A 27,910-nucleotide genomic window follows, 5' to 3' on the forward strand; every position below is an offset into this window, starting at 1 on the left:
CTCCGCCACCCCGCGGGGCGAAAACTACATCTCCCAGCACCCCCTGCGGCTGCCAGGCGGGGACTGTTCCATCCCATCCTATCATCGGGGGGGATTAACTCCCCCCTGTTTCCTATTTCCCCCTATGGACAAAGCGGGGTTGGGCCGTACCATTCGCGCGGCCCCCCCCCCTCCCCCTTTGTGGCGGCCGTTTAGCCCGGAGGATGCCGAGCCGGGAGCTGGGCGGCCGCAGCCAGGGCCCGCTGTGGGGCCGCGGGCCCGGCCCGTTGGCGGGCGGCGGGTAACGGCCGCTGGGAGCCCTGAGGCGGCTGAGGGGGACGGGGGGGTGGGGGGGAGGGCTCAGGCAGCGGGCAGGGCCGTGGGGCAGCTCCCCGGTGGGTGGTGGGGGGGTGGAGTGAAGTTAAATCGAATTAAATTGAGTTAAATTAAGTTAAATTAAATTAAAATTAAATTAAATTAAAATTTAATTAAATTAAAGCGATTTGGAGGCAGGCAGGAGGACAGGGGGTGGGCTACAAGCGTCCAGGCCTGGTGTGGGCGGCCCGAGGGGCCCCCAGAGGGACCTTTTCCTCTTAAATTCCCCCAAAGCTTTCCCTAAATTATCCCCAAATCCCTCCTGAATTCTCCCTAAATCCCTCCAGAGCTATCCTGAATCCCTCCTGAATTTCCCCTGAGTTGTTCCCTGATTTTGTGACCCTCCTGGGCCATTCGGGTGACCCAGCACTCAGCTCCCCCCCTCAGACCTTACAACATTAAACCAGGAGAAGTAACCGCAGCGCTCCTCCTGTCAGCGTATCGCTGTAACGGCGCTGGGAGCGATGCCTCACCTGGGTAATGAGGGATTTAGCAACACCGTGGTTTGTACTGGAAGTGTGCCACCAGCAGGAGCTGGGAGGTGATCATCCCCTGGACTCAGCTCTGTGCTCAGCTCTGGGCCCCTCAGTCCCAGAAGGACATCGAGGCCCTGGAGCGTGCCCAGAGCAGGGCTACGAAGCTGGGGAAGGGCCTGGGGCACAAGTCCTGTGAGGAGCGGCTGAGGGAGCTGGGGGTGGTTGGTGTGGGGAAGAGGAGGCTCAGGGGAGGCCTCATTGCTCTCTGCAACTGCCTGAAAGGAAGCTGTGGGGAGCTGGGGGTCGGCCTCTGCTCACAGGTAACCAGTGATAGGACCAGAGGGAATGGCCTCAAGTTGTGCCAGGGGAGGTTCAGGCTGGAAATGAGGAGACATTTCTGCTCAGAAAGAGCAGTCAGGCACTGGGACGGGTTGCCCAGGGAGGTGGTGGAGTCCCCATCCCTGGGGGTGTTCAAGGAGAGGTTGGACGTGGTGCTTGGGGACATGGCTCAGTGGTGACATTGGTGGCAGGGGGTGGTTGGAGCAGGTGACATTGGAGGGCTTTCCCAACCCTAATGATTCTGTGATTCCACCTTATCCTCTGTATAACCAGGAGCGTGAAGTGTGTAGTTGGCCATGTGATCTTTCAGATCGTATCAGAGATGGAGAACGTCACTGTGTACGTCACTGAAGTGCTAAATAGTACACAGGTGTTGAGGTGCTGCCCTCAGAGATAGGATTAGATGTGAGGGTTACAAATAATTTATTCCAAAGGCTGAACATCTCTAATGGTGCAGCTGTTACACATGCTGAAATAGCTTATTTTACCTGAACTCATATGCTCCAAATAGCTTATTTGGAGCTTGTAAATGTCAGAACTGTCCTGAATTTGTTTTCTGTTTGTTTTTATTTTTAATGGTCTTAAATACCAAGGGCAAATTCCCACAAGATTTTAATTAAAAAGTATGTGAACACTGTCTGGCCCAAAATGAAGAATGCTACTTTTGGGTACCTGTGTGGTGTTTGGCATGGGAAATCTGAGTGCAGCTCCATGAACTGATCCCTTTATTCTCCTAGGTTAAATTGGTAGCAAGGGAACTTTTGAAAGGCAGCAAATGGTGTTGAAGAAGGCCTGGGAAATGCTGTAACTACTTTGATAAGTCACTTCAGGGTGCTTTAGAATCGGAAGTCACACTTTCTATTTTTATGACATTAAAGACACTAATTTATCACAAACTCTTAATTGAAATAGCTTATTATCTTTCTAATTTCAGTTTTATGGCCCTTCCCCTTTATCCCAGAAAGGAATGGGCATAGCAAGGCAAAGTACAACGAGTTTTATCTCCAGCCTGTACGATAGCTGCATGGCCCTCCTGGGGTTCCCTCGCACTTTGTACAAACACCAGCAGTTGTGTGCAGGCTCTGGCTCACATTTTCTACTCTTCTGACACCAGGATCTTACACTGCCACTGCCACAGTGTTCTGTAAGGGCCCTGCAGTCCCCAATCCACCTCCCAAAACAATTGTTTTTCCCAGAATTATCCAAGAAATCCAAGGGCAGCACACCTCCCAAATCTTCCTGTGCTGCTTCCTGGAAAAACCATCCAGTTCTGGCCTATTCTGCACACGAGGTTCTGTTCTGCACCTGGCTTCGTTTTATGCTAACAGCATGAGGCAAGGAGAGAATGTGAGAAAGCAGGAGCTTCTGCTCTGTAATATCTCAGATGAACAATGATAAAAATGGCTTGCCTCATGCTTGTGAAGACTCTGGGAAGGAATAGTATTAAAATGGATTCCCTTATTTCCCAACTTCTCTACATCTAATCAAAATTGCTGTCGTTTGTGTTTTGTTTTTTTTTTCTCAGTAATTCACAGCCTTACAGTTTTCTCTAGCATGTTCCTTTACAGTGACAACTAAGAGGCAGGTTCCTTGCTGAGCACTGAACTGGGTTTTCAGATAGTTCAGGAGATGATAGACCAGTATACGAGTTACTGTCACTCAATAATATGAATGAAAATCAGTTAACTGGGAGCCACACAAAAAGACTGTGAATGGTGAATTTCCCCCTGCCTGCTTTCTTTAACATCTCCTGATTATAACTTACCTTCCAACGTAGTGAATGACTTCCTCTGTTTAGTATATTTTTGTATTAGGAATGTGTTTTTTTATGGAAGATTTCTCATAGAACGCTATGAATGATTAGAATTCTAAAATGATAATCTAGGAATCTGTAAATTCTAGGTCTTAGGAAAAATGCATGTTTATAAGACAATTCTAAACAAGGTTGTTTTTGCTTGCTTTCTTCACAGAGTTATAGTGAACATAACTCACACTGCCCCAGGATCTCCTTCAAAGACAATACGGTTCCTGAATGTGGCGTTTGACAGTTCTGGGGACTCCCTCCTTGCTGGAGACCACCAAGGGAACATATATGTTTTTGACCTGAAGGGGAACAGGTAAGAAGATTTATATCAGGACATCGTAATTATCCTGCTGTCTGTATCACTCAGGGACATGGAACCTGCCTGCCACTGTGCCACAGTTACCTGTGTACTATTTTATTAGTGTAGCTGTTCTGAAAAGATAAGAGGGTTGTAACTGTAAACTGAACAACCAGCAGTTTCAGAGATCTTCAGTGATTAAAGACTTAAAAAAGATTGTCATTTTGTAGGAGTACATTAATGTCTTTTCAATTTTACACTACTAAGTTTTACAGTATTAGCAGTGATTGTTGTATTTATTGTAAGTAGATATGGTTTCTTTGCTCCCTTCCTTTGAGTTAATTTATTTCTTGGTGAAATAAGTTGAAACTGTTTAAGCCATTACTTCACTTGACAGAATGACCCCAAGTTTGCTAACACAGTGAGGCCGTGTGTTTTTAAATAGGTTCAACCTCGTTCAGCGAACAATGCAGGCGTGCACTGCTTTGGCATTTAATCTTCGCAGAAAGACGGAATTCCTGGTGGCTTTGGCAGACTATTCTATTAAGTGTTTCGATACAGGTAAAGGTTTATTATCTGAATAGTTATGAAAGCCTTTATAATTTTAGTTTCAATCTCAATTTTTTGTAAATCAATTGAAGTCTTTTATGCATCTCATACCTTGTGTTCTCACCACCACCACCACCCAGAAAACAAAAAAAGACACAAGTTGAGACCTGTGAGGCCTGTATGGGTTATGGTCCCAGGGGTAAATAAGCCCTTCACTTTGTCAGAGCTTCCTTTTCCTACTGAGTCACACAGGCATCTGTTTAGCTGAAGGCTGGCACAGGATCAGGATTATATATTTTACTTTTTTAACACAAATCTACATATATACATATTTTTAGAACAAGGTATTCTAGATAAAATCAAAGCAAAATCAGTCAACAATGTCAGTTTGCAACTGAAACAGTTGTAAATTATGTTTACAGTAAAATATGTAAACAAGATTATATACTAAAAGAATTGTCAGTTGTATCGAGAACGCCAACAGATCTGTATTGTTACTCAAAAACAATATCAAAAATTAACTTCACAGGCTAGCTGTGTGCCTCTGACTTGGTTAGAAGTTAAATGGTGAAGGGCATTGACAATTCATTCTTCCTAACTTAACCTGTCGAAATTGTAGCTGTAATGTCTCATATCTGGATTTAAGTCTTTTTAAAAAGCCATAGGAGTCACTTACCTGCAATTTGAGCAGTTCCAGTCTGATATTATTAGTGCAGTTTTTAAAGTAACAATGTTTTCCCAAAATAAGAATAGGAGATAAGGCCTTGAAATCCTACCAGCTTTTCCTTTCAACCATGGTAAGACCAACCATAGTTTTTGGATGCGTTTAAAGAAATATTGTTAATTATCCCATAAACCTGCATGTTTTTATGGCTCAGTTTCCAGATACCAAGTCATACTGAAGAATGTTTTAAAATGTAAGTGATCTTCACATAAGTCAGCGTCGGGTGAGCTACCCTTAGAGGTGTGTTCTATAATAGTCAGTGGGCTCCATCCCCTGCTTCAGAAGCCCTTCTCTGTAATCCCTTGTCATCCTTCTGTGTGACAACTGCTTTAAACACTCAATTCTCTGTAAGCCAACAGAAAGTTTGGCTGTTAGGCTTTACAAGCTGCGTTACAGCCACTTCCCACCCTCGATGCCGTAGCAGTTGGTCAGCCAGAACCACCCCGCGGGCAGGCAGGCAGACTGCCCCGTGTACGTAGTCTGATTGCCACAACTGCAGTTTAGCTGCTGAGGAAGGATTAGTGGTCACGCAGTCACCAGTGGGAGACAGTGTAGTCAGAGAGCTATTTCCTCAGCATGCAGAGCACAGCAAAAAAATGTTTTGGACTCTAAAAGAGTTAATGAGATGTTGCTTTCTGACTGTACTTCTCTACAGGCATTGCCCATTGTCATTAAACCTTTTTTCCTTGCACCTGTAAATAGCTGCGTAATCATTCACATGGATCGGCCACAAGTCAAAACAAGTGAAGAACTCTAACTAGAACGTTCAGCCTTCTGAATATTCAACTTCTAGATATTTCTGCCAGTGTTCACATCAGATAATCTGCCCACGAGGCATGCTGAATTCACCTGATCTTAACATTCTTGATTTCTTGCGATTGATTGTTAGCCTAAATTAAACAAGCCTGTGCAGGTTGGATATCTCCGTAGAACTGAGAATAATTTATGAAATCTGTTACTTAAGCCTGTTATTTAGAGATGAAGAGGTTATGTTTATCTGAGGTGTAATAATAATATGAATACTGATATGTTTGTTTCTTGTTTGTTGGATTGTGATGGTAAATGGTCATATACCAGGTGTGTTTAAAAGTCTCTTTCACAGCGTAGTGCTGGCAATGAAGAGTATAATATTAATTGCACTTTGCCTTTCATATCTTTTATTTCTTTATTTATTTTCCCATCAACTCCTGCAGAAACCAAGGAGCTTGTTAGCTGGATGAGAGGACATGATTCTTCAGTGTCTTCCATCTCGGTCAATGGCTCAGGCAGGTATGCCATCACTACCTCCACTGATACAGCGCAGCTCTGGGACTTGGACACCTTTCAAAGGAAAAGAAAGCTGAACGTTCGTCATTCTGTGGGTATACAGAAAGTGAGTAAAGAGCAACTGCTAAAGGGCAAGCAAGCATACCTCAGCAGGAGTAATACCACATGCTAAAGTCACAGTACTTGAAAACAGAGGGCATGATGTATGAGGAGGGGCTGAGGTCCCTTCGTTTGCTCAGCCCAGAGCAGAGCAGGCTGAGGGGAGGCCTCATGGCGGCCTGCAGCTCCCTCACGAGGGGAGCGGAGGGGCAGGCGCTGAGCTCTGCTCTCTGGGGACAGCGACAGGACCCGAGGGAACGGCATGGAGCTGGGACAGGGGAGGGTCAGGCTGGGGGTTAGGGAAAGGTTCTGCACCCAGAGGTGGTTGGGCACTGGGACAGGCTGCCCAGGGCAGTGGGCACGGCACTGAGCCTGCTGGAGTTCAAGAAGTGTTTGGACAATGCTCTCAGACACATGGGTTGATTTTGGGTCATCCTGTGTGGAGCCAGGGGTTGGACTCAATGACCCCTGTCGGTCCCTTCCAAGTCAGGATATTCTATGACTCTGTGATACTTCTAAAAATTCAGCAGAATTCTTCCTGCGTTCTTGGGCGTACCTCCCTGACTGTTAGCCAGTCACGTCACCCAGACCAGTGGGTGGTCAGCAGTTGCAGAGAGCTGCTGGGAACATGAAAGGAACCGATCAGGATCTTTCCTCAGAACTTGGTCAGCTGTGACTGTGACCAACCCAATCTAACCTGGAATTTGGCCTTTCTTTGACCTGGGGATGGGCTCAGATGACCTTCGGAGATCAGTTCCAACCTGAATGAATTTGTGATTCAAAAGGTGTTGTTCAAAAAACAGTTTGGGGGTGATGATGGTAACTTAGTCACCACCACCTATCCCATTCAGCTGCTTATTCCAAAGCCTCTCTTCCTCCTGTGCATACTAAGCACTGAATGTAGTTCACGCTGAGAAGTAACTCAGCAAAAAAAAAAAATTGCTGCATTTCAGCCTGGTGGTTTCTTTGGTTTGTTTTGCTGTGCGCTAATACTGGAACAACGCAGGGGAGGAGAAAGAGTACTTTTGTGTTGGGGAGTGGTTTAAATAGGTCTCCCATCGTGTTCTGCTGCTTTAAATAGGGCTGCTTGCGCCACCAAACGTCAGATTTGGGCATTTGTACTGCAGAAAGCACCACGGCAGTGCCTGAGCATTGCTTACACACGTGCTGCCCTACAGTGAGTAGTCTCACACGTACCACTTCAAACCAAAGTTCTCATCAGACCGGTCACTGAACAGCTGTGCTGATTCTGTACGGAACAAGGAGCCTCATTTGTGTGCTTTCACCGTGTACTAGGGCAGGCAGGAATTTTGCCAGCCTGAAATAGTCACCTGCCAATTAGTGGGGGAGATCATGTATACGTTTTTAGTTGCTTTATTAAAGCTGCTCTTAAGTGCACATCACAAAAATAATTACCAGGTCTTCCCTCCAAAGCAGGCTGCATTGCTTTAGTTTACAAGATGTTTATTATTACAGCCTTTCAGTTTGTAAAGGAGGCTGACAAGAAAGATGGAGAGAAACTTTTTACAAGGGTATGTTGTGATAAAACAAAGGGTCGGGGTTTTAAACTGAAAGAGGGTCGATTTAGGTTATATATTTGGAAGAAATTCTTCACTCAGAGGGTGGTGAGGCCCTGGCATGGGCTGCCCAGAGAAGCTGTGGGTGCCCCATCCCTGGAGGTGTTCAAGGCCAGGCTGGATGGGACTTTGGGCAACCTGCGCTGGTGGGAGGTGTCCCTGCCCAGGGCAGGGGCTGGAACCCAATGAACATTAAGGTCCTTTCCAACCCAAACCTTTCTGTGATTTTTCTGCTGTTCATCTTTCTTTGCATAGGCTACATGCAGGGGCTTCTCACTGATGAATGACTCTTGGAATTTGGTAGGATCAGGATGTTACAATGCAGAAACAAACTTTTAAATCCAAACAGTAGTGACTGCGGTTGGGTGAATAAATCACTGTTTGGGAAGCAGGAGTCTGCAATTTTGGTTTGGCTCCGCCATTTCTGAGATAGGACTTCATGCAAGTAATCCGTTTTATCTGGATTTCATTTTGGAATAGAGATAATGATGTTTACTCCTATGTCGTGATTCCAGATATACAGATAAGTGCTTTATTAAAGATCAGATTTATTATTAGACACAGCCATGACGCTCATTGTCCAAAGTTGGACTCCTGCTTGCTAGTTAATTTCACACCAATCTGTAGAGTTCTTTGTGGAACCCTTTTATTTAATCCCAGTTTGCAATCCAAAACACACTTTCTGTTTATTTGGTATGGGACAAAGCTACGTTAAAATGACAGAGGCTGAGTTGCACGCTCTAAGAATGGCAGGTGGAAAAAAAGACAAATGAGGAAGAAGAGCTAAAGAAAAAACATCTGTAATGACCATTTTCAGAGCGTCGCTGCTCATTGAACAGCTGCGTGTGACCAGCTTGTGGTATTTTTCTAGGACAAAGCAGAAAATGAGGAACTGCTCATTACTCCAGCTTGCCAGAACTTAAATAGCAACTTTAAACCCTTCCTAGGGCTTCATTTACTGTTGGAAGGAGCAACAGACTTTTCTGATGATAAAGAAAAGGTGGAAATCACGTGGCTTATCTTCATCAGTCTGCACGATAGGCATTTACTCTCATTTCATTGTCTAGGCTTCCTCAGTCCCTGAGGGAGAAGGGGCAGCTCGGTCTGTCTGAACAGAAATTACCATGGTAGGTGAGGAGCCTTTTTCCTCACAGGTAACTTCTGCTCACTGTCAAGTGACTGAATTGGGCTGAGCATCCAACTTTCGGTCACTGACATTCAGCAACGTGAATCCTGTCCCATGTAGCCAGAGCTCAAGGCCCAGAGAAACCATTCAGACCAAAACTCTGAATTTCTTGGCACTGACTGCAAATCTCAGCTAGTGAACTCTTCAGGTACTCAGTCCCTTGATCAAATAGCCAAAACCACTTGGAATTTAACCTTCAAAATTATAGCTGTAGGGATTTGGCTGAAGCTGCACATGCTGCTGCTAAAGCAGAACCTCTGTTTAGGCCAGTAGTTTGTCATTCAGCAAAAATGTATCTGATAACATCCCAGCATGTAAAAAATCCATTTTGTTTAATCAAAAGGAATTACACACAAGCAATACACCTGCTCAGAATAATAATAAAAATATATTTACAAGCTTTTTGATTTTATTTTCTTTCATGGCAAACTCTGCATTTTATAGTTGCAGAACGCACTGCTAAATTTTTTACAGTGTTTCTAACATTTAACAATTGTATGTAAAATTTAGGAGCTTAAGTCTGCAGATAAGTGCTTCGCAGACTGCATTTGCAGGCTGTTGAAAGCTGAGTTAGTTTGTAGAAGATGCAGCAAGCTCTGCAAAACCCTCCAGTGCTCAGTGAGCAGTTCTGGTTCCTGGCTCCCATCCTTTGCTACTGCTGGGTGCATTCTCCCAGCATCTATATTATACTCTCTGTGACATTCATCAGGACCCTCCGTAAGACAGTCACGAAAATAACCCAGGTAAAGATTTGTGTCATTTTGGTGAGTTAAACTGGCTCGGCAAAGGGTATGACAAGTTCTGAACCAGTGCAAGGGAGAGCATGCCAGACGTGTCTGTTACAGGAGAAAGGATCCCACTGTTTGTGGGATCAAAGCCTCACATTGCAGCTGCATTACACAGTTACCAAAATATCCGTACTGTCATGCTTTCTTGCTCTGTTTTATTCTGCCATTCACTTTGGTCCAATGCAAAGCGTACTTCCTTGACAATGCCATTCCATTTTTTCCTTCTTCATATTCTTTCAGGTGTTTTTCCTTCCACTGAGTAACACCATCCTCAGCTGTTTCAAAGATAATTCTGTTTTTGCATGGGAATTTGATACTCTGCACTGTAAATACCAGTTGCCAACTCCAGTAGAAGGCTCTACATTACTGTATAAAGTCTTTGCAGTTACCAGGTAAATTGCTATTTTAAACACTCTAAAGGCAAACCCCGAAAACTGTAATTTTAAAACAGCTTTTCTTATCTTATTTGTCATGTTTTGTGGAAGCATTGAGCTATATGCTATGGTAAGCTTTTGAAGTCTGCCACGTCTGACGCTTGCAGCAAGGATCAATAGCCATTTTTATTATAGTCCCATAGTAGTTGAAATAAAGTAATTTAATTTAATGACCACTGAAATAAAGTTCATCTATTACAAAAGCAATTTTATTATTTAGGAGCTATTTTGCTCTTTCAGGAGAGTAAGGCAGGAATAATGACAGATTCCCAAGTGATTTGAGGGCATAGAAAGAAATGCATGATCTGTGTCTCTGTAGCTAGCTTAAATTCTAATTTTCTGATGAATACTGAGAAACTTTGCCTCCCCTGTGATCCAGGGATGGCCGGATTTTTGTAGCTGGTGGAAAATCAAATCATCTGCACTTGTGGTGTTTAGAATCAAAGCAGCTGATAAAAATAATCCAGATGCCTACAAAAGTACGAGCTGTTCGCCATCTGGAATTCCTCCCGGACAGTTTTGACGGGGGCTCCAATCAGGTCAGTTTTTAAAATAATAATAATAAAAAAAACTTGAGAGGGGATATTTGGTTAATTGATTCAGCACAAGTACTTTCAGAGCTTTTTGAGGACAGTGGGGAGATGGGCCCATAGCATGGAAGAGGAAAGCTATTTTGCTGAATGCTTGTTCAGTTGCTCTTATAGTTTAATGGAAGGTCAGTCCTTAATTTGGTATTCCTTTGGTATCCCTCTTTGTTTTACAGTGACGGCATTACTGATGAATCCTTTTAACTTACAGGTCCTTGGAGTATTAAGTCAAGATAATATGATGAGATTTATCAATATAGAAACATGCAAACTGCTTTTTGCCATTGGGAGTCACGAAGAGGGAGTTAGCACGGCAGCAATTAGCCCCAACGGACGGTATATTGCATCAGTAATGGAAAATGGTAGTGTCAATTTATACAGTGTCCAAGCTTTGACTCAGGAAGCAAATAAGGTACGGTGTTTCACATTTCTCATAGCTGCAGTAAATCCTATTAAAGGTGACACTTGTCCATGTAACTTTTGTATCAGCAGTAGTTTGCTGATGTATCATTGGCTTAGAAGTGTGGCAGTGTCATCTTTAACACTACAAATAGAGAAAAAGTGGTTTGTTGGGTTCCCTGCATTGTTATTCCAGCCGGTCAGGTAACGTGGTGTTTTCAAAGTGCATCATTGTGTTTCTGGTTTTGGGAGGAGGGGGAGATGGCGTTTCTTTCTACAGTGATTTGTATGGACTGATTTTACTTTGTAATGACTTTGGGGGGAGATAGAAACAACACAACTGTGCTGCTTCTGTTCCATTTCCTACCAGGAAATGCCTTGCAACTAATGCTCCCTTAAACTGCAGGCATGAATGGTCTTTTTGTTACTGTGATTTTGTTCTTCTTGCTGTGTTATTGGATACCGGCATCCATCATTATGGCACAATCATACTCCTAATCCTTCCTAAATAACAAACATTCTAAATACTAGCTCTTATTTTATTAAAGTAATTTATTAATGGGAGTCAGGTTTCTAAATCCAGAATTCCATGTATCTTTAATCACCACGTCTTTGAAGTAAACAGTAACCAGCTTTGGATAATGAAGGAGTTGGAGCTGAGGAAGGATGTGTAAAGATGTCACACATGCATTCCATTTGCACTTTTGCTGCCGGGTTGACATGAACTGGGATATCCACTTTGTTCCTTGCTTTCCCAATCTCCAAAATTGAATTAATGCCTACCTGACACTGATGATTAATTTAAGTTCATAAAGGTCTTTTGTGTGCCTTCTAACAGGTGCTATAGAAATGCAAAGTATTTTAGTAACAGTGAGAAACGTACTAAAATAAATAACCAGAATGCTACCTGGTATACATTTATGCTATCCCAATTGTATTTTAGTGTTTAAACAAGGAAATAGCATGATGTTTGATGTTTAAAAGCTCATTTTCACAGTACTTCTTGCTAGTTTATTACAGCAGCTTAATTCACTGGCATATATATTCAGGAATATACAGACCATATATATTTGTTTCTGTTATAGCTGTGGCTCTCTTCTTCATGGTACGGCCATCAAGCTGAAGGATATAGCATATAAAATAGTTAGCATCAAATTATAGTGTGATTTATTCGGTCTTGCAAAATGTTAACCAAGGTATTTTCGCTTAATATTAGCCTCCACCACCCCAGTTCAAAGTAGTGGAGGATTGGCCCAAGTGCAAGTCAGAGGCAAATAAGCTGACGATGAAAGTGACTTCAGGAAGGTCAGGGCGGCCTTGGAAATCCAAAGGAAACAAAATTCAAACGAGACTGCTGAAAGTGCAAGCAAACACATCGCTTGAAAATAAAGAGGTAGGAAGAAATTGCAAATGTTTTGTTCTCCAGACTGCAGCATTTAAATTTCATTGCAAAATTAAAAAAAAAAAAAAAAAAAAGCCATTTACTTTAGAGAATAAGTTCAGGCACTGATTCACTTGGATGTTTGAGTAGAGTTAAGGGAGTTTTACACCATTTGTGCTCACTGTTCAGCCTGTATTATGTGACACTGCCAGAGCTGCCATTCCTCCAGTCAGGTTTGGGTACCTCTGAAGTTGTTCAAGGAACTTGTGACACATTTGCTTACTTGCCAGATCTGATCTGCTTCCCTGCTAGCAAACTGCACTTCTAAGATGTCTGCCTAGAAGCTATTTCATTCTTTGGAATTGTTCAGATGATGCGTTATCGGTACATTTGTTTCCCTTCCCTCATCATTGTGCTGCCTTCTCTTTATGTCTTTATCTTGAGTCTCATATATATAGTCATATATGCATATATATATATATATATATATACACACAAATATATTTTTTCTCCTCTGACATTCATCAGAACGTAATCCATTCCTTATGTAAATATTCTTTGTTTGACCATACCCATTATTTATGTATAGTTTCATCAGTCAGGGTCTGTCTGCTTTTGCTGGAAATCAATGTCAGCTGTTTGATTTCAGCAGAAAATGAATGATCCATTGAATTACCTTTGTTGTTGAAATACCTAGGATAATGTAGCTGTACACATTACAGTTTTTCTTTAATATTATGCTAAGAACTCCACTATTTAGCTACTGTGCAAGGAAAGCTAAAGAACAAGAAATCCTTAAATTTATCATTGATTCCCTATTTTGTAGAATGAATTGCCAGGTGGATTAAACAAGAAACGTTTACAGGCCTTGTTGAAAGGATACGGTGAATATCCAGCAAAATACAGGTACGTTTGTGTGCATGCTCATGCTTGCACTAAATCAATTTGCGTGTGTTTACTGGCCTATGAAAGAGAAGCTGCTTGACTAAGTCTCCATTTTAATTACAGGATGTTTGTTTGGCGTTCCTTATTACAACTTCCTGAAAACCACTTAGCATTCAGTAGCCTAATAGATAAGGGCACCCACAGTGCGTTTGTGAATATTCAGAATGAGTATCCGATCAAAAGCAGGAAACTGCTGAGAGTTTTACAGAGGTAAAATGTATATTTATATTTACTTAAATATTATAGCTTTATATCTTCATATATTGATCTGAAGCGTATGCAGTAGCTGGAATCAGCTAGAAGGAGAAGTCTAAAATGAAATAGTAATGCCCTGATGCATTTTTGTTTTTGTAGCCGGTATAATCCTGCATCTAGTTTGAATTTTGCATGATAATATGATACATGATACATTTTATATGATAGTATGATAGTTCTAAACTGCATTTGTTTGAGACCAATGTTTTCTACACCTTTTCTTGCCTTTACATACAGGACCTTATCAGCTCTAGCTCACTGGTCTGCTATCTTTGGTGAGACGCCTTATATTCCTTTGCTAGCGTTCCCATTTGTAAAATTATTCCAGAACAACCAGCTGATCTGCTTTGAAGTTGTTGCTACAGTAGTAGGTAGGTAAGCAACGATTTTCAGAAGTCATAGATGATGCAACATGTTTAAGCTTTCCCATGCAAAAGAGTTTTTCCTGATGAAATGAATGAGGTGCTTTCCTAAGTTGTTACCAGACTCTCTTTTAAAGGTATTACCAGGAATTAATACATAGCACTGTACATTTAAAACCAAAACCTGTTTTTAAATCAAAACAAGATGTCAGACGTCCTTTTGCAGTACTTGTAGCAAAACCAAGCAGTTTTACAGCATTTGTAAAGTCTAACCAATAAAAATGGCTGTATCTTGCATAATCACATCATATTTAATAACTAAAATCTGTATCTGAGTTATGGGAAAAGAAGTCAAGCCCATCCCAATCAAAGGGGAATGATCTCTTTTAAAGTTTTACTGTGTTTAGCTGTCACATGTGGTACCTCAAAATTAGACATTTGCTGAAAGCTGTAGCTGTCTTCTGAAGAAACATACTAAATTAAAGTGCGCTACACTGAAATTAGTTGTTGCAGCTGCTTCTAAATCTACAGAAGATATGTGCTGCCAAGCATCCATACACACTTTGCAAACACATGCTGTTAGTGAATAAGTACCCAAGTTTACCAAAATTATTCTCAGTATGTTAAAAATTACTTGATCCAGGCTTTAGTTCCACGAGACAGAAAAACTGGCTTAAGTATTCCCATCGGCTTCCAACCACCTATTCGCACAGCACACAGACTTGTTTCATTTTATCTTTGAGCCAGATTAATTCCCCAAGCTGGTTCACAGCGTGCTGACACACTCATGCCAGTGCAGCTGGAGGAGCAGCATACTGTGGAAATGGTTTAGGAATAAATGGTAGGAGAGATAGGAATGCCTTAAAAAGACTTCAGTTAAAACTTCCTCTTAAATTCACAGACGTTATAAACAAACCTTAAGGTTGTCAGGAGTCTTCCCTTTGGATTACAATGGATTGTGTTTTGTTTTGTTTCTTTTTTAGTTAATTTTTGTCAGCACTGGTTTGAGTATTTTCCCAATCCTCCAGTTAATGTCCTTAGTATGATGGAAAATATTTTAGCGCATCATGACAAAGAACTTCTTCAGCATTTTATAAAATACAACGTGACTTCACAGGTAACATTCTAGCCTACATTTGCATATGAAATGTCATCGCAGTGAATGATAGATAGGGCACTAGTGTTTTATTTTGACATAATTCTTTTATTGAAGGAGTTTTCATTAAATAATAGTGAATGATATAGGAGTATAAAGAATGTATCATTGCTTTCCTGCAACTTTTCTTTTTGCATAGTCATAAATCTCATGTATATGCTACTGTAGTTCTTAGAGATCCTTCCCTTTCAAGTGTATAGTGCTTGAAACTCTACTGGCCAAATTGTAAATGTATTTTTACTTTCCTTTTTTTTTAATTCAACATAGGTGTGATTAATTAATTTTGTAAGTCAAAACCATAATTATACATGTTTATCATCAAGGATGATTTTAGCTTCACAAAGCTAAACACATCCAGTGAATTAAGAAAATTATGTATATTTACCCCGTATTCATTTTGAATGTTTGTAGTGGGGAATAAAGCATATCTTCAAATATTCTGGTTTAGTTCCTATTTCTTTCATAAATAAATAGGCTCTTGGTATAAGGCAATAAATTTTTATATTATTTCTGTGAAAGGAATAGTAAAATTCTACTAATGGATTGTTTTTTTTCAAATTTCCCAAATGATACAGGTTTATGCCTGGCCTCTTCTAGAAACCCTGTTCTCTGAGGTTCTAACAAGAGAAGAATGGCTCAAAGTCTTTGATAATATCTTCTCTAACCATCCTTCATACTTCCTAATGATTGTTGTTGCCTATATTGTATGTTCCAGAGCTCCACTGCTTCACTGCAATCAAAGACAGGATTTTGAGGTAAATGTGTTCTTTTGAAGTCAGTCACCTGAAGGTGTAGCTACAGAGAAGTGTGAAACACCATTAACTGTCGTTAAGGAGTTTTGAAGGAGGTGTTTCAGTTTCATATTAATGTATTGTTATATTTCTGAACAACGTCATCTAGTACCTGACAAATGTACAATAAATGAATAAAACGTTGAGCAATTTCCTGCAGTTTCATGCAACAAGATCTATAGAAGCTTTCATAAATTTTCTAATGCCACTAAAAGTTATTTAGTAAATGGCAATGGTTCATCAACCACAAAATAATTCTGCCTTTTATTCGGAGTTCTAATATTGATTTCTGTGCGTGGAGACAAAAGACAGTAATTCTGTCATGTTGTTTCATTATTTTGCTTTCAGATTTATGAAGTCAGGCAATATTATTTGATGTTCTCTGATGCTAAGCTAAAAATGTTTTCTGATGTTTAGCTTTACAAGGGAGGAGGAGGATTTTTTTACACAAAAACATCTCTGTAGACAAAGGGTTCCACCTTGAAAATGTGCTTGTGAGCAGTTTGACAAACATCAGATAATATTATTGCTACATTCTTTCAATACCAACTGAAAGATTCTCTTGATGAAGATCTTTGATGGGAAGAACAGTCCTGCTAGAAGAGGAACTTCTGTGGTTCATGTTTAAACACTAAAAGTTGAGTGAGGTCTTGCCAGTGGTAGGAGTGTCTTTTTGAGCAGTTGGACACTCCTACATCACAGCAAGGTTCCCAGATCTCTTCACAACTGTCATTGGAAGGAAAGGAAAAGAACCCCAGTATACTTCCAGAAATTGAAGACTTTTGGGCCAAGTCACTTGAGCCCACGATACTTTACTAATCGGTAGGGCCAACTTAATCACTTTTTTAATCAACGTTTGGAATATAGAGCTTGCTAATTTACCTAATTATTCCTACATAAGTATATTAAAAACATGCTTAATCTTTTGTAGAATGTAAATGGAAGCATGTCTCTTACAGTATTTCTTTCATCATCGTAACAACCTGGACATTAACGTTGTGATTAAAGAAGCTTATCGTTTTATGGAGGCTACACCACCAGATATCCATCCACAACGTGTGCTTGATGACTTCATACCACTTACAAAAGGACAGTACCCTGTATTTAATAAATATCCCAAGTTCATTGTGGATTATCAATCTCAGGAATGGGAGAGGATCAGACAGGATGAAATTGAATACTTAAGAGAAAGGTATTTAATGGGAAAGTTGAAGACAGTGTCAAACTGGGAGGGACAGGTGGATACAATTCCCTTTTTCTGTTACGTTGTGTATGCTTGAGAATAGAGATGCAATATGTTTTAAAAAATGGAGAAGATAACTTTAACATTCAAACAGTTACTTGGCTTGATGTGTTTAAGTTAAATTTGTGGTCTAAATACTGGGCTGCCAATCCTCAAACTTGAAAGCTTAGAAGTAAGAACCTAAACTGTTAATGCTGTCACGTCCAACTTTGTGAAGGGCCATTCCAATCTCAAAATTGAAATCAGTGGGAACCATGATTTCAAGAGACATTTAGAAACAATTTTTTGTTAAGAATCTGAAGAAGATGTCTGCACTCATCTGAAATGCCCTGTTGTCTGTACAAGTCAGAACTGTTGATCTTTCCCATCTTTCTCACTCTTTATCAGTACACAAAGGGGATGTCATAGTCTCATGAATCACGTTTCAGTTATTGATTTCAAAGTAACCAAGTAATTGCTTGATATTTGGTGTGATATATGGACATATGATCTCCTTCCATTTAGACAATTAATGCATGAGTTAGAAGCTAAAGCACAGGAACGGAAGGCAGAAGATGAAGCTTGGTATCGAAAGCAGGAATTGCTTCGAGAAGCTGAAGAGCAAAGGCGAAAAATGCTTGTGGAAGAAGAAAAGAAGTTAGCAGAACAGAGGCAAAGGTATTACAATATAAGAAACATTAGGGGCCTGGCTACAGTATACTGCTATTACATTTTTAACCATGAGTAAAGGAGAAATGGCCACTAATTTGTATAAATTGAAATGTGGGAAAGCAGCGTGGTCTGGTGGGTCAGATTTTGGTGCGGGAATGAAGAGATCTTGGTTGTATTACTGCCATACTCAAGGGAATACAGCAGATCAGAGGCCAGGACACTTCATATTTTTGTCTCAGCTCCCAGCCTTTCTCTGGCCTCTCCAGATTGTGAATACTTGTGGGCAGTCAATTGCTATTTGCACACTGAGACTTCAGGTTTATACTGTGGACAGACTTTAAGTGCAAATACAAGAGTCCTTTACAGTCTCAGAGTACTGATGCTATACTGTACACATTCTTGTATGTCTAGTGGATTTAGAAAAAAGACTAATTTATTTATCATTTGCTGAGTAAAGAGTTGAGGTAGTACCAAAGTCATTCCACAGTTCATACGTTTTGCAATTGTGAAGGTTTAAGAGAATTTCAATGTCTCCACAGGTTTTTAGATCAACTAAAAGTAATACTTGTCTTAAACTTCTGTAGTCTACAATGTAGGTTTTTATTTAAAAAGTAAGCAGTGGGGTTTTCTTTGCCAAGTAATTCTTGAGTTTGTGGTTTTGTTCCTTGAAAGAGTTTGATATTTTGCAAATAAACATAGGACTAATTTTGTGCTGAAAGAGGTACCAGGACACTGGCAATTATTCTAAGGACTAGTTTCCAGCTCTGGATCATTACAATACTAAACTAGTGCTTATTAACGTACAACAGAAACAGAGCACAGGGCTTCAAAGCCTAATTGGGAGAGATTGCCATTAGAGGATGTCTGTGTGTCTCTGAATTTAATTTCATCTTGTAAATGAAAACTGGGCAGTTGACAAGAATGAGAGCAACTTCCCTAAGCCTTACAAGTTAGAGATTAGCTCCTAGTAACTGTTGGGTAACCGTGGTGCAAGCTTGTGCTCTTTATTACTGACCTTTTATAAAAGGTCATAACAATTCCCATGTTTCTGTTTGTTTTGTCTTTGAAGACTAGCTGCTGTGAGAAGAGAACTGAAAGTAAAGGAACTACAATTTCTAGATGCTTCAAGAAGGCGTTTTCTGAAATACCAACAAGATCAGCGCCAAATGGAACTGAAACGCCTTGATGATGAAATTGCTAGAAAAGCTGAGTATTGCTCAAGCAATTCTTTTCTTGAAGGTTTATTCAGAAAAATAACTAAGAAAAAATTTAGAACCAAAATTTCAGTTGATATACTGTGATTTGTGACCCCAAAAGTGTATTTAACATGAGGTTACAAGTGCATAATTTAGGGCAATTGTAACTGGCAAAACTCCTGGGAAAAGCCAGATTTATTGTATACTGACAGTGTTGAAAAATGTAATGAGCTCCTTAAAGGCCTAGTCAATTAACAGTAGTCTGTGGGCTGTAATCAGGCTGCAAATTAACTCTGCCATTGATTGAGAGGCACTGAAACAGCCTTTGGCCAAGCCTGGCTCTGCTCCTGCAGGGTTCCTAGCTCAAGCTCGACATCATGCAGACGCAGAGAGTGGAGCACGAGCTTTAGAACCTCATGGGCATGAACTGAGTCTTTGCAGAGCCATTCCTTGCAGCTCAGCACCACACTTTGCTGAGTCAGGGAACTGTGAGATTTTTTTTTGCAGCTCTGCACAGGTAGCCAATTTCATATCTCTGCTGTCCTCCACAGGATTTAGACTTTTTATTCAATTTGGAGCTACATCTTGCAGATTATTAGTGCTAGATCAAGCCTGACATTTCCCTTATGTGTGACTGGACGCAAAACTGTTCCTGTGCCTCTTCTCTATCTTGCCCTGCACTTTTGATCTTCAGTATTTTCCATTGTTCGTCATATAACAGAAAGTTAACTAGACCTTAGAAGTAGGATGCTGCTTCTGGTTTTGGATATTTTTCTTGATATTATTTTTTAAATGGAGATTTTTTTCTTTTGCACTGTTTTCATGTGTTTCTCTTCTCCTCAAGGCATCCATGAGAGAGCAAGAAACAGCTGCCACTGTTCAAGATGTAGAAGTACGACAGATGGAGCTTGAATCACAAAGACAGCTTTTTGAACAGGTAACAGTTAGGCAACTGTACAGATGTTTATATTTAATGGTTCTTCCTATGCAGTTCTCAGATTTGGTTGTATTCATTCAACCAGACTATGTCTGGAAAAATTCAGGTGGTTTTTTTCCGCTTTAATACTTTTTTTTTTTTTTTTTAATAAACCTTCTGATAATAAGAGCAGTAGTAGTACTCATGCTTACCCATTTTACTGGGAGAAAATGCCCATATCCTCCCCATTTTATTTTTCTTCTGAGCAGAGGCGTCATGTGGTTGATGCAGGCTTTATCCGTATACTCAGCTGGCTAAGAGAAGTGAGAAACATGTAAATAAGAAAAAAAAGTCTATAACAACATGTTCCTCATCCCCAAAACTCCCACCTTTTCATCTGTGGTATCCAGATATATCTCCATTTTCTGAAGGGAACAGTGTAACAGATTGATGTAGTGGATGAAAGATTCTCGTTGCCAGCAACATCATTAAGCAAAAAGGAGTGGATGGTTTGTGGGGAAGGTGCAGTTCCTTTCTCAAATGCCTTACGTTGTAATCCCAAAAGATCATTATTTAGCATTAAAGGTTTTTATTTTGATAAATATTGTTCAAAAATAAGTTAAATATGAGTTAATGAAAATGGTTGACAAGGCTGCCAGTCAGACTTAGTAATGTGTGTTTGACTTTTTAAAGCTTTTGGCCATAGACTTTTCATAATTTGTGCTGACCATAACTGGGCTAAATTTCTTCTAGCATTTATTTGTTAAATACACAGCCAGCTGCACTGTCGCTACAGAACACAAACCTGGCTAGGATCATTGGTGTTCCAGTACATGAAAAGTGAGCTGGTTAAGGGAATTAATTCTACAGTGACTTTCTAGCCTCTTTAGGCTAGAAAGGCACCAATTATTTAACTAACCAAGGATATATGTCTGCCCACAAGAGCCTGTACAGGCAGGCTTTCACTGCCCATGCCCTGAACCGTTTTATGCTGTCAGCAAGGGTCTGCATTCAATCTTCGAAGGCCTGTTGAGAGGCAGTGTATGTTACCTGTGCTTCAGTACCCCGCTGACGCAGCTCAGCGGATTCCAGTGGGACTGGGAGGGGATTTTGCCTTCTTCAGAAAAATGTAGATGTGCCCCAATGAATGTGAAGAAAAGCTGTTAAGAGTTAAAATTCTCTTTCTAGATCTAATGCTGATTTGTATTATTTTGACAAATCATCTCTACATTCAATCTGCAGATGTGTTTATTTTAAGTCCCTGTGCTATGGAGCATGATTAATATTTGTGAAGCATTTTGAGGTTTTGGCTAAGATATGCCATGAAAATGGAGAATGTTTTCATGATTAATCTAATTGATTTAAGTTTGAATTCTGCTTTCATGTTCCATTGCAATCCATGGAATGGAATTACATCAGCATAAACCTGGGAGATCACTGTGCTGACTCAGGCTTAGCTTAATTCCAAGTGGGTAAAACAGCAAGGGAACATCACTTCCTTGAACAGTTATGGTAGGTTATGATATGCAGTGGGATGAGATGCGTGGATATATTCAAATACTAGTTTAATGAAGTTTTAATAAATGTTTAAAGAGAGAATTACAGAAGTGGGTTAGCAGCTTAGCAACAATAACTTATGCTGGCGTGTTTGGCAGCATCTTATCAAAGATCAAGAGAGCTCCACACAGGAAATGAAAGAAGAGATAGATGCCAGTCGAAGAAAGGCAGATCTTGAAGATCACGTTGTTCAGCGATTGATAGAAACGGATCGAGAAGAAAAACAGAAAGCTCAGATGGTAAAATTATTAGATTTTAACACGAATTTGGGGAAGTTAGTGTGTTAACTGGTACAAGTGGTACTACTTAATGGCGTTTCCATTGCAATTAGCTAGTCTGGGCTAACTTGAAAATATTTTGAAGGAAATCTATTTTCTAGTTATCTGTATTAATAGATCATGATGACATGCTAAAAATTTGGACGCTTTCAAAAGTCTGACTGAAGTGTCCAAGCAGCTATATAACACTGAGATTCTCTGGGACTGCCATGAGTATTAATTTTCCTTCGTTTTCCAGAACTTAAAAGGAATGTAAGACTCAGAAGTGCTCTTCAGTATAAGTTCCTCCTGTTAAGGAACATGTTTTATTTGTAACCATAATAAAACAAAAGTAAGCCACAAAGGAACTTTCAGTTGATAGTACTTGGCAGGAAATTCAGCTGTAGAAGCTGTCTTCCTGATCACAGTAATGAATGTGTATTGCTTGACATTAGGAATTGTTCAGATTTTCAAGCTCAGAACTTGTAACTGCACAGTTGGAAAAATAGTTGCAGCTAACCCACTACCCATATGCTTGGCATCTGCATTTATATTTTGTCTAGAAATAAACATATGGGTCTGAATTTTTGTAAACAGCCTTCAATTTTTGGAAGCAGATGGATGTGGGTGGAAGTATTGGCATTCAGGTATCGCTCTTATGTTAGGAGCACCTGGAAACGAAATGTAATCCGTGGTAGGAAAGCAAAATCCCCAAAATCATGGAGTGGGCTTATGTCTCGTTTAAAAGGCCCTGGGTGAGAGAAAGAATGTCAAGGATGTAAAAGAAGCAGAAGACAGCCCTGTCAGATGAGGCAGCTTGCTGTAATGAGTGGGGGAGTGGCACTGCAGGTGCAGTCCCCTACTAGGGACATCTAACAGTGATACTGCAGGACACTTCAGTCTGACAGCAAAATATCTTCCCTTATCTATATGTAAGGCTGTGTACTTGAAATAAAGTAAGTGGATTCCTGGTAAGAAAGATTTTTTGTTTAGGTAGCTGAAGAAAATTTAGCCAAAGCAGAGCAGAAATGCATTGAGATCGACTGGAGGTTGCAGGCATTGCATAAACTAAGGCACGATGATAAGGACCGTGAGAAGCATTACGAAGAGATAGCCAAGCTCCTTCACGACAACAGGGTAAAAGAAGCTGAACTGCTGAAGGCCTTGAGGGAGGCAGAAGAAAAAAAGGTATTTGCATTATTTCTTTTCCTAAAGGGGGACTGGCACACATGTAACTGTCTTTTGCCCATAACATAATATAGCATAAAACTGAAAGATATTGAATAAAAACTGTTTATTAGGCAACTCCTTTACATTTTTCAACCAGGAGTTTCTGGAAGCACTAGAGCAAATTAATGAGGATATTTTAGGTTTAGGAAAGCATATTCCTAATTGTGTAAGTTTCTCTCATTTTTTCTCTAGCTCAAGAGTCTTAACCTTTCTCCAGGTGTTTGAAGGAGAAACTTTTTGAAAAGGAAGCATTCACTTGGTGTAATAACATAGCTTCTTATTTAAGGATGAAGTGTAGTCTGTAATAACCCAGATGGTTTTGCTTGTTGCCTTTTTCCTGTAATACATCTGTCAAAGATGCACTTAATATCTCTGTTGCGCAGTGGGAAGAAGTTATACAGAAAAAAGCACAACTGGAGGAAGAGCAGAAGGCTGCTGCTGCTGCACATGAACACAGGAAGCAGTTTTTAGAAGACGAAATGAACGATGCGTTAAATTTGGCTGAAAAGCTGCAAAGAGAGGATGCCTGTTTTGGTGAGTTTAGAGAAAATGCAGTTCTGGGTATCAGGCATGAAGGCCTGGACTCATCAACTGAGTACAAACAAAGAATGTAATGTTAGAGATAAAGTACTTTACATGAGCAGTTTTTGGCAGTATTCTTTCATGTAAACAATATATAAGGCCAGACTTATGCAGAAAACATAGGATAGTTTGCACTGATCTTTCATCACATTGGAAACCTTAGTCTGTAATTTTCTGGTTGCCTAGAAGATACCTGCTGCTTGGGGTGCCTGTGGTAGAGGCATAGATATTTTCCATATGGATGAAAATAGTTTCACCAAAGGTTATATGGGAGTCTTTCATCAAGCATTTATATCTTTCAGACCGTCTGAACATCAGTCCTGCCTCCAACCTGATCAGTACTGTTCCAGCCTAACTGTAATTCCAGTCATATGATGAGCTGGCAGAATTAAGTTCCCCTGGCTGTTTTTGTACAGTTACAGAACACAAGATGGAGTACAAACTCTCCCATTTTATCTCCTTCCCTTTGTTCCCATAATGTTATCTTCATGCTAATATAATTCTTTCGTTCAGAAGGTAGGATTTTTCAGATCCCTGTGATTTCATAAACAGTGTTATTTTGTTTTTTATTATTGACACGTGTTCTTGTATCAGATCTGTTATTCCTAGGCTACACAACAGGCTAGAGCATCTTGCCTATCCAACTGCACGTTAGTCCTTATTTTCCAGGACTAGAACTTCAGTCACATCTGATCTAACTTTGCACCACAGAGTGTTGAGCTCCAGACCAGCACAGAGGCAGTGCTGTGACCGGGAGCAAAGGAAACGATGGGAACAGCATTTTTGGTAGGAGCACAGGCTTATGTCAGCTTAAACCAATCATAAACTCTCATCCCTTAGAAATCCTCAGTCAAATAACATTTTCTTTACTTACACTACCACCAAGTGACTTTGCCAAATGTTTGTTCACAGAGGAAAAAAAAAAAAGGTATTTGTGTCCTTCCAGGATTGGCCACTACATCCTTCTGAAATGCTGCATTTGGGTGGGTTTGCAGATAAATATCTTACTCTTATATCTCCTCACACATACACAAGATTAGTGATTAGTATTAAGACTGGATGATTAGTATTGCTTTCGGCAAAGTTTTTTCCAACTTTGCCCTAATTTGCCTGATGGTTTTAATATTGAGTAATTTGCAACTGTAAGTTATTAAAATGGGTGTCTCCTGCTAAAACTGCAAGTACAAGTAGACATATTCTGCGTGAACTTAGTGGCCCATTTGTTAGAAGATTAATTATATAGGAAGAAACAGCACATGTGGAACTGTCATTAGTTCAAATGAAGTGCAGTGATGCAAGCCTTTGACCCATATCCTGAAAACGTTGACTTTAAATTCTGAGGAAATTCTACTTGGCATGTAGGAGTGAGTGTTCCAGTTTTGCTTCCTGCAGAAAAGCTGTTTCACCTCAAGCAAGAAAAATTGACTAGGAATTCAAACCCTTAGAGTTTACAAAGACACCTTCTCTCCATTTCTCACAGAGAGACTGCGTGATTTAAAGGCTGGACGTACAGGGAGAGGGGTGGAATTCCAGCAGGTGCCAAAGTCTGGAAACGTGTGTTTGAATGATTTGTCTGCATCAGAGTCATCATCATACGGTAAGTTTCTAAGTTAGAGCCCTCCTTTCCCTCACATTTAGCTTCATATGCATTACTGGAACACCTAGGTGGGTGATAGAGTCATTATTAGTCATGTAGGTGATCAGTGGATAGTAAACCAGTTTATTGTTGTATTACACTTCACACCTTAAAAAAAATCACCACCAGGAATAGCACAGGTAGGAAGTGCCTGAGGCATGTCATGTTATGAGACTAGTCATTTTAAACCTCAGCCTAGTTTAGTCTTATTCTGACCTGATAATTTTACCTGTGTCTTCGTAATTATGTATGATTTGGGGATGTTGGGCATGTGTAGAACTGTCTTTTATGAAAATCCTACAGAGAGTTATACTCAAGAACTAGTCTTCAGTAATTTCCCAAGGACTGTCCTAGCCAATGAAAGCACAGCCTTGCATCTTACCTATAAAACTCCACATACAACAAAAAACATGTTTCTTTGGACCTGCCATAGCACTCCATCAACATCTGACCTTTTTGTAACAAAACATAGTTTGCCCTGGTACCACTTTGAAGAAAACTGTTCCTTGCTTTTACAGGCTGTAGGGCTGTCTCAAATACAACAGTATTCATTAATAAAATGTAGTGTTTCTCTACAGGAGTTACCTCTTTTCCCATAAACATTTGTGGTATTTACGGAAAACAGTTGCAATATTAATTCTGAGTTTCTTGCGTTTAAGTGTCTTCAGTTAGAAGACGAGAACTGGCATGCCAAGAGCGGGAACTGATGGCAGAAGTCAGACAGCTCAGACAGAAGCTTACTGCACAGGCTCGAGTTAGACATCGTCCAACTCATCTCTCATCTACAAAGTGGACAACTTGAGATGATGTGCTCGGGACCTCAGCTGTACTTCTAAATTATCAATCACTGAAACCCTAACTATGTGTAATGTGATTTAAGATTGATCATAGGTTGTTTATTTTAAAGACCTTTGGAAATATTTTTATATAAAAAATAAAATTCTAGCTAGAAAAATGTGCAGTGTTTGTAACCTTGTTATTTTCTCATTAATTATAATACTATTTTTACTTGTAAAATAAACTCACTTTTTACCATTGTTATTACACTTGGAGTATTTGTGTGCTTTATTGGCTCTGGTCAAAGCCATGACTTGAAGCAACAAACCACTGTGAAAATACTGCTTCTGTGAGTGATGTGTAAGTGCATTCTGCAAGTTGCAGCAGGGATATTTGCAGTTAGAAAAAAAAAAAAAAAACTTGAGAGCGAGAGCCAAACACTGAAAGCAGGGCCCAGAGAGGCTGTGGAATCCTAGTTGCTGGAGATGTGTGTGTATATTAGCATATATATTAGATGCATATTTATTAGCAAAGCACATTTCCTGAGAGAAGGGAGAGGAACTAAATAAAAATAATGATTTTTGGTGCTGCAAGGCTGATTTTCACTGGCTGATGCTTTTAACCAAGAGTACAACATTATGTCCCAAAGACCTGGGACTTAATTTGTTCATTTTCAGCCAGATACACTGAAAATCCCTTTTAGTTTTCTATGTACCCCATTCATTCGAGCTCCAAGATAAGAACACACATTTTCAAAAGCTCCAAAGCAGCAGTGTAATCCAGATGTGATACTGATAGATAAACGATGCTGGGATGCAAAGAAAAATCCCTAAACCTCTTGCCTAGGTGTTCTGCTTCCCCTGGGGTTTTGATGACACTCTTTGGGGCAGCAGTATCAGAGAAGGGCTCCCTGTGAGTGCCAAGCATACACGGAAGGCAGGCTTGGGCAATACCACTGAACAGCTCCTCTTCGTCACCTGAGGCAGATGGCAGCCTCCCAATTTCACATTAAATTCCGTGAAGATGTAAATGCCAGAGGTACTTACTTATTAAATTAACATACTCTGTGTCTAGACCCATAGTCACATTAGCAGGCACCAAAATTCTTGGAAAACTCATCAAAGATCCTCAGTGGAGCTCGGGGAAAGGGTAGCAGCACTGTTTTTTGAAGAAAAACAGCAAACAAAGATCTTTGGGTTGCAGAATGAGTAGATGCAAAAACTGTCTCTTTTGACAACTGCAATTGTCTTTGAGTTTACATGTGATTATTTCTATATTTAAGAGGGAAAAAAAAAAGAAAAACAGATTTTTGGCTAGCACCTTGGGCCATATGTGTACACAATTATGGTTTGTAAAAGATGTTGCAGTTGTGCGTTATTGGAACGGGTTGCCCAGGGAGGTGGTGGGGTCACCATCCCCGGGCTGTTCAACGAAAGGTTGGACGTGGTGCTTGGGGACATGGCTTAGTGGGTGACATTGGGGGTAGGGGGATGGTTGGACCAGGTGATCTTGGAGGGCTTTTCTAACCTTAATGGTTCTGTGATTCTAGTTTATTAGTGGTCAATGGTTCTACGTCCAGGTGGAGGCCAGTGACAAGCGGTGTCCCTCAGGGGTCTGTCTTGGGACCGGTGCTTTTCAATATCTTCATCAATGATATGGGAGAACCCACTGAGAGCAGCCCTGCAGACAAGGACTTGGGATTTCTGGTGGACTAAAGGCTCGACACGAGCCAGCAGTGCGTGCTTGCAGCCCAGGAGGCCAACTGCGTCCTGGGCTGCATCACCAGAGGGGTGGCAGCAGGGGAGGGAGGGGATTGTGCCCCTCTGCTCTGCCCTTGTGAGGCCCCACATGGAGCCCCGAGTCCTGGTCTGGGGCCCCCAGCACCAGAAGGACGTGGGGCTGTTAGAGCGGGTCCAGAGGAGGGCCACAAGGATGGTGAGAGGGCTGGAGCACCTCCCCTGTGGTGAAAGGCTGAGGGAGCTGGGGATGTTCAGCCTGGAGAAGAGAAGGCTCCAGGATGACCTTATTGCAGCCTTTCAGTATTTAAACAGGGCTTATAAAAAAGAAGAAGGACTTCTACTCTGGTAGATAATGA

The 27,910-nt window shown here is 40.6% G+C and overlaps 1 protein-coding gene across 2 annotated transcripts; it reads left to right on the forward strand.

Moving 5' to 3' along the window:
* Positions 1 to 128: 128 nt before the first annotated feature.
* Positions 129 to 26,084, forward strand: TBC1D31 (TBC1 domain family member 31). 2 transcript variants are annotated; one of them, XM_068672585.1, is made up of 22 exons: positions 130 to 280; positions 3,140 to 3,286; positions 3,717 to 3,832; positions 5,738 to 5,916; positions 9,701 to 9,852; positions 10,274 to 10,433; positions 10,693 to 10,893; positions 12,097 to 12,273; positions 13,088 to 13,167; positions 13,270 to 13,416; positions 13,699 to 13,832; positions 14,807 to 14,940; positions 15,555 to 15,734; positions 16,730 to 16,962; positions 17,518 to 17,670; positions 18,734 to 18,869; positions 19,705 to 19,797; positions 21,432 to 21,572; positions 22,584 to 22,778; positions 23,204 to 23,354; positions 24,883 to 24,999; positions 25,698 to 26,084. In XM_068672585.1, the coding sequence occupies exons 1-22, from the start codon at positions 204 to 206 to the stop codon at positions 25,838 to 25,840; spliced, it is 3,246 nt and encodes a 1,081-aa protein (XP_068528686.1). In that variant the 5' UTR covers positions 130 to 203; the 3' UTR covers positions 25,841 to 26,084. The 2 variants fall into 2 exon arrangements, with proteins under 2 accessions (XP_068528687.1, XP_068528686.1); XM_068672586.1 differs by lacking the exons at positions 23,204 to 23,354; positions 24,883 to 24,999; positions 25,698 to 26,084 and having other exon boundaries at positions 129 to 280; positions 22,588 to 22,749.
* The last annotated feature ends 1,826 nt before the right edge of the window (positions 26,085 to 27,910 follow it).

The sequence above is a fragment of the Anas acuta genome, chromosome 2, assembly GCF_963932015.1.
Source record: "Anas acuta chromosome 2, bAnaAcu1.1, whole genome shotgun sequence".
NCBI lineage: Eukaryota > Metazoa > Chordata > Aves > Anseriformes > Anatidae > Anas > Anas acuta.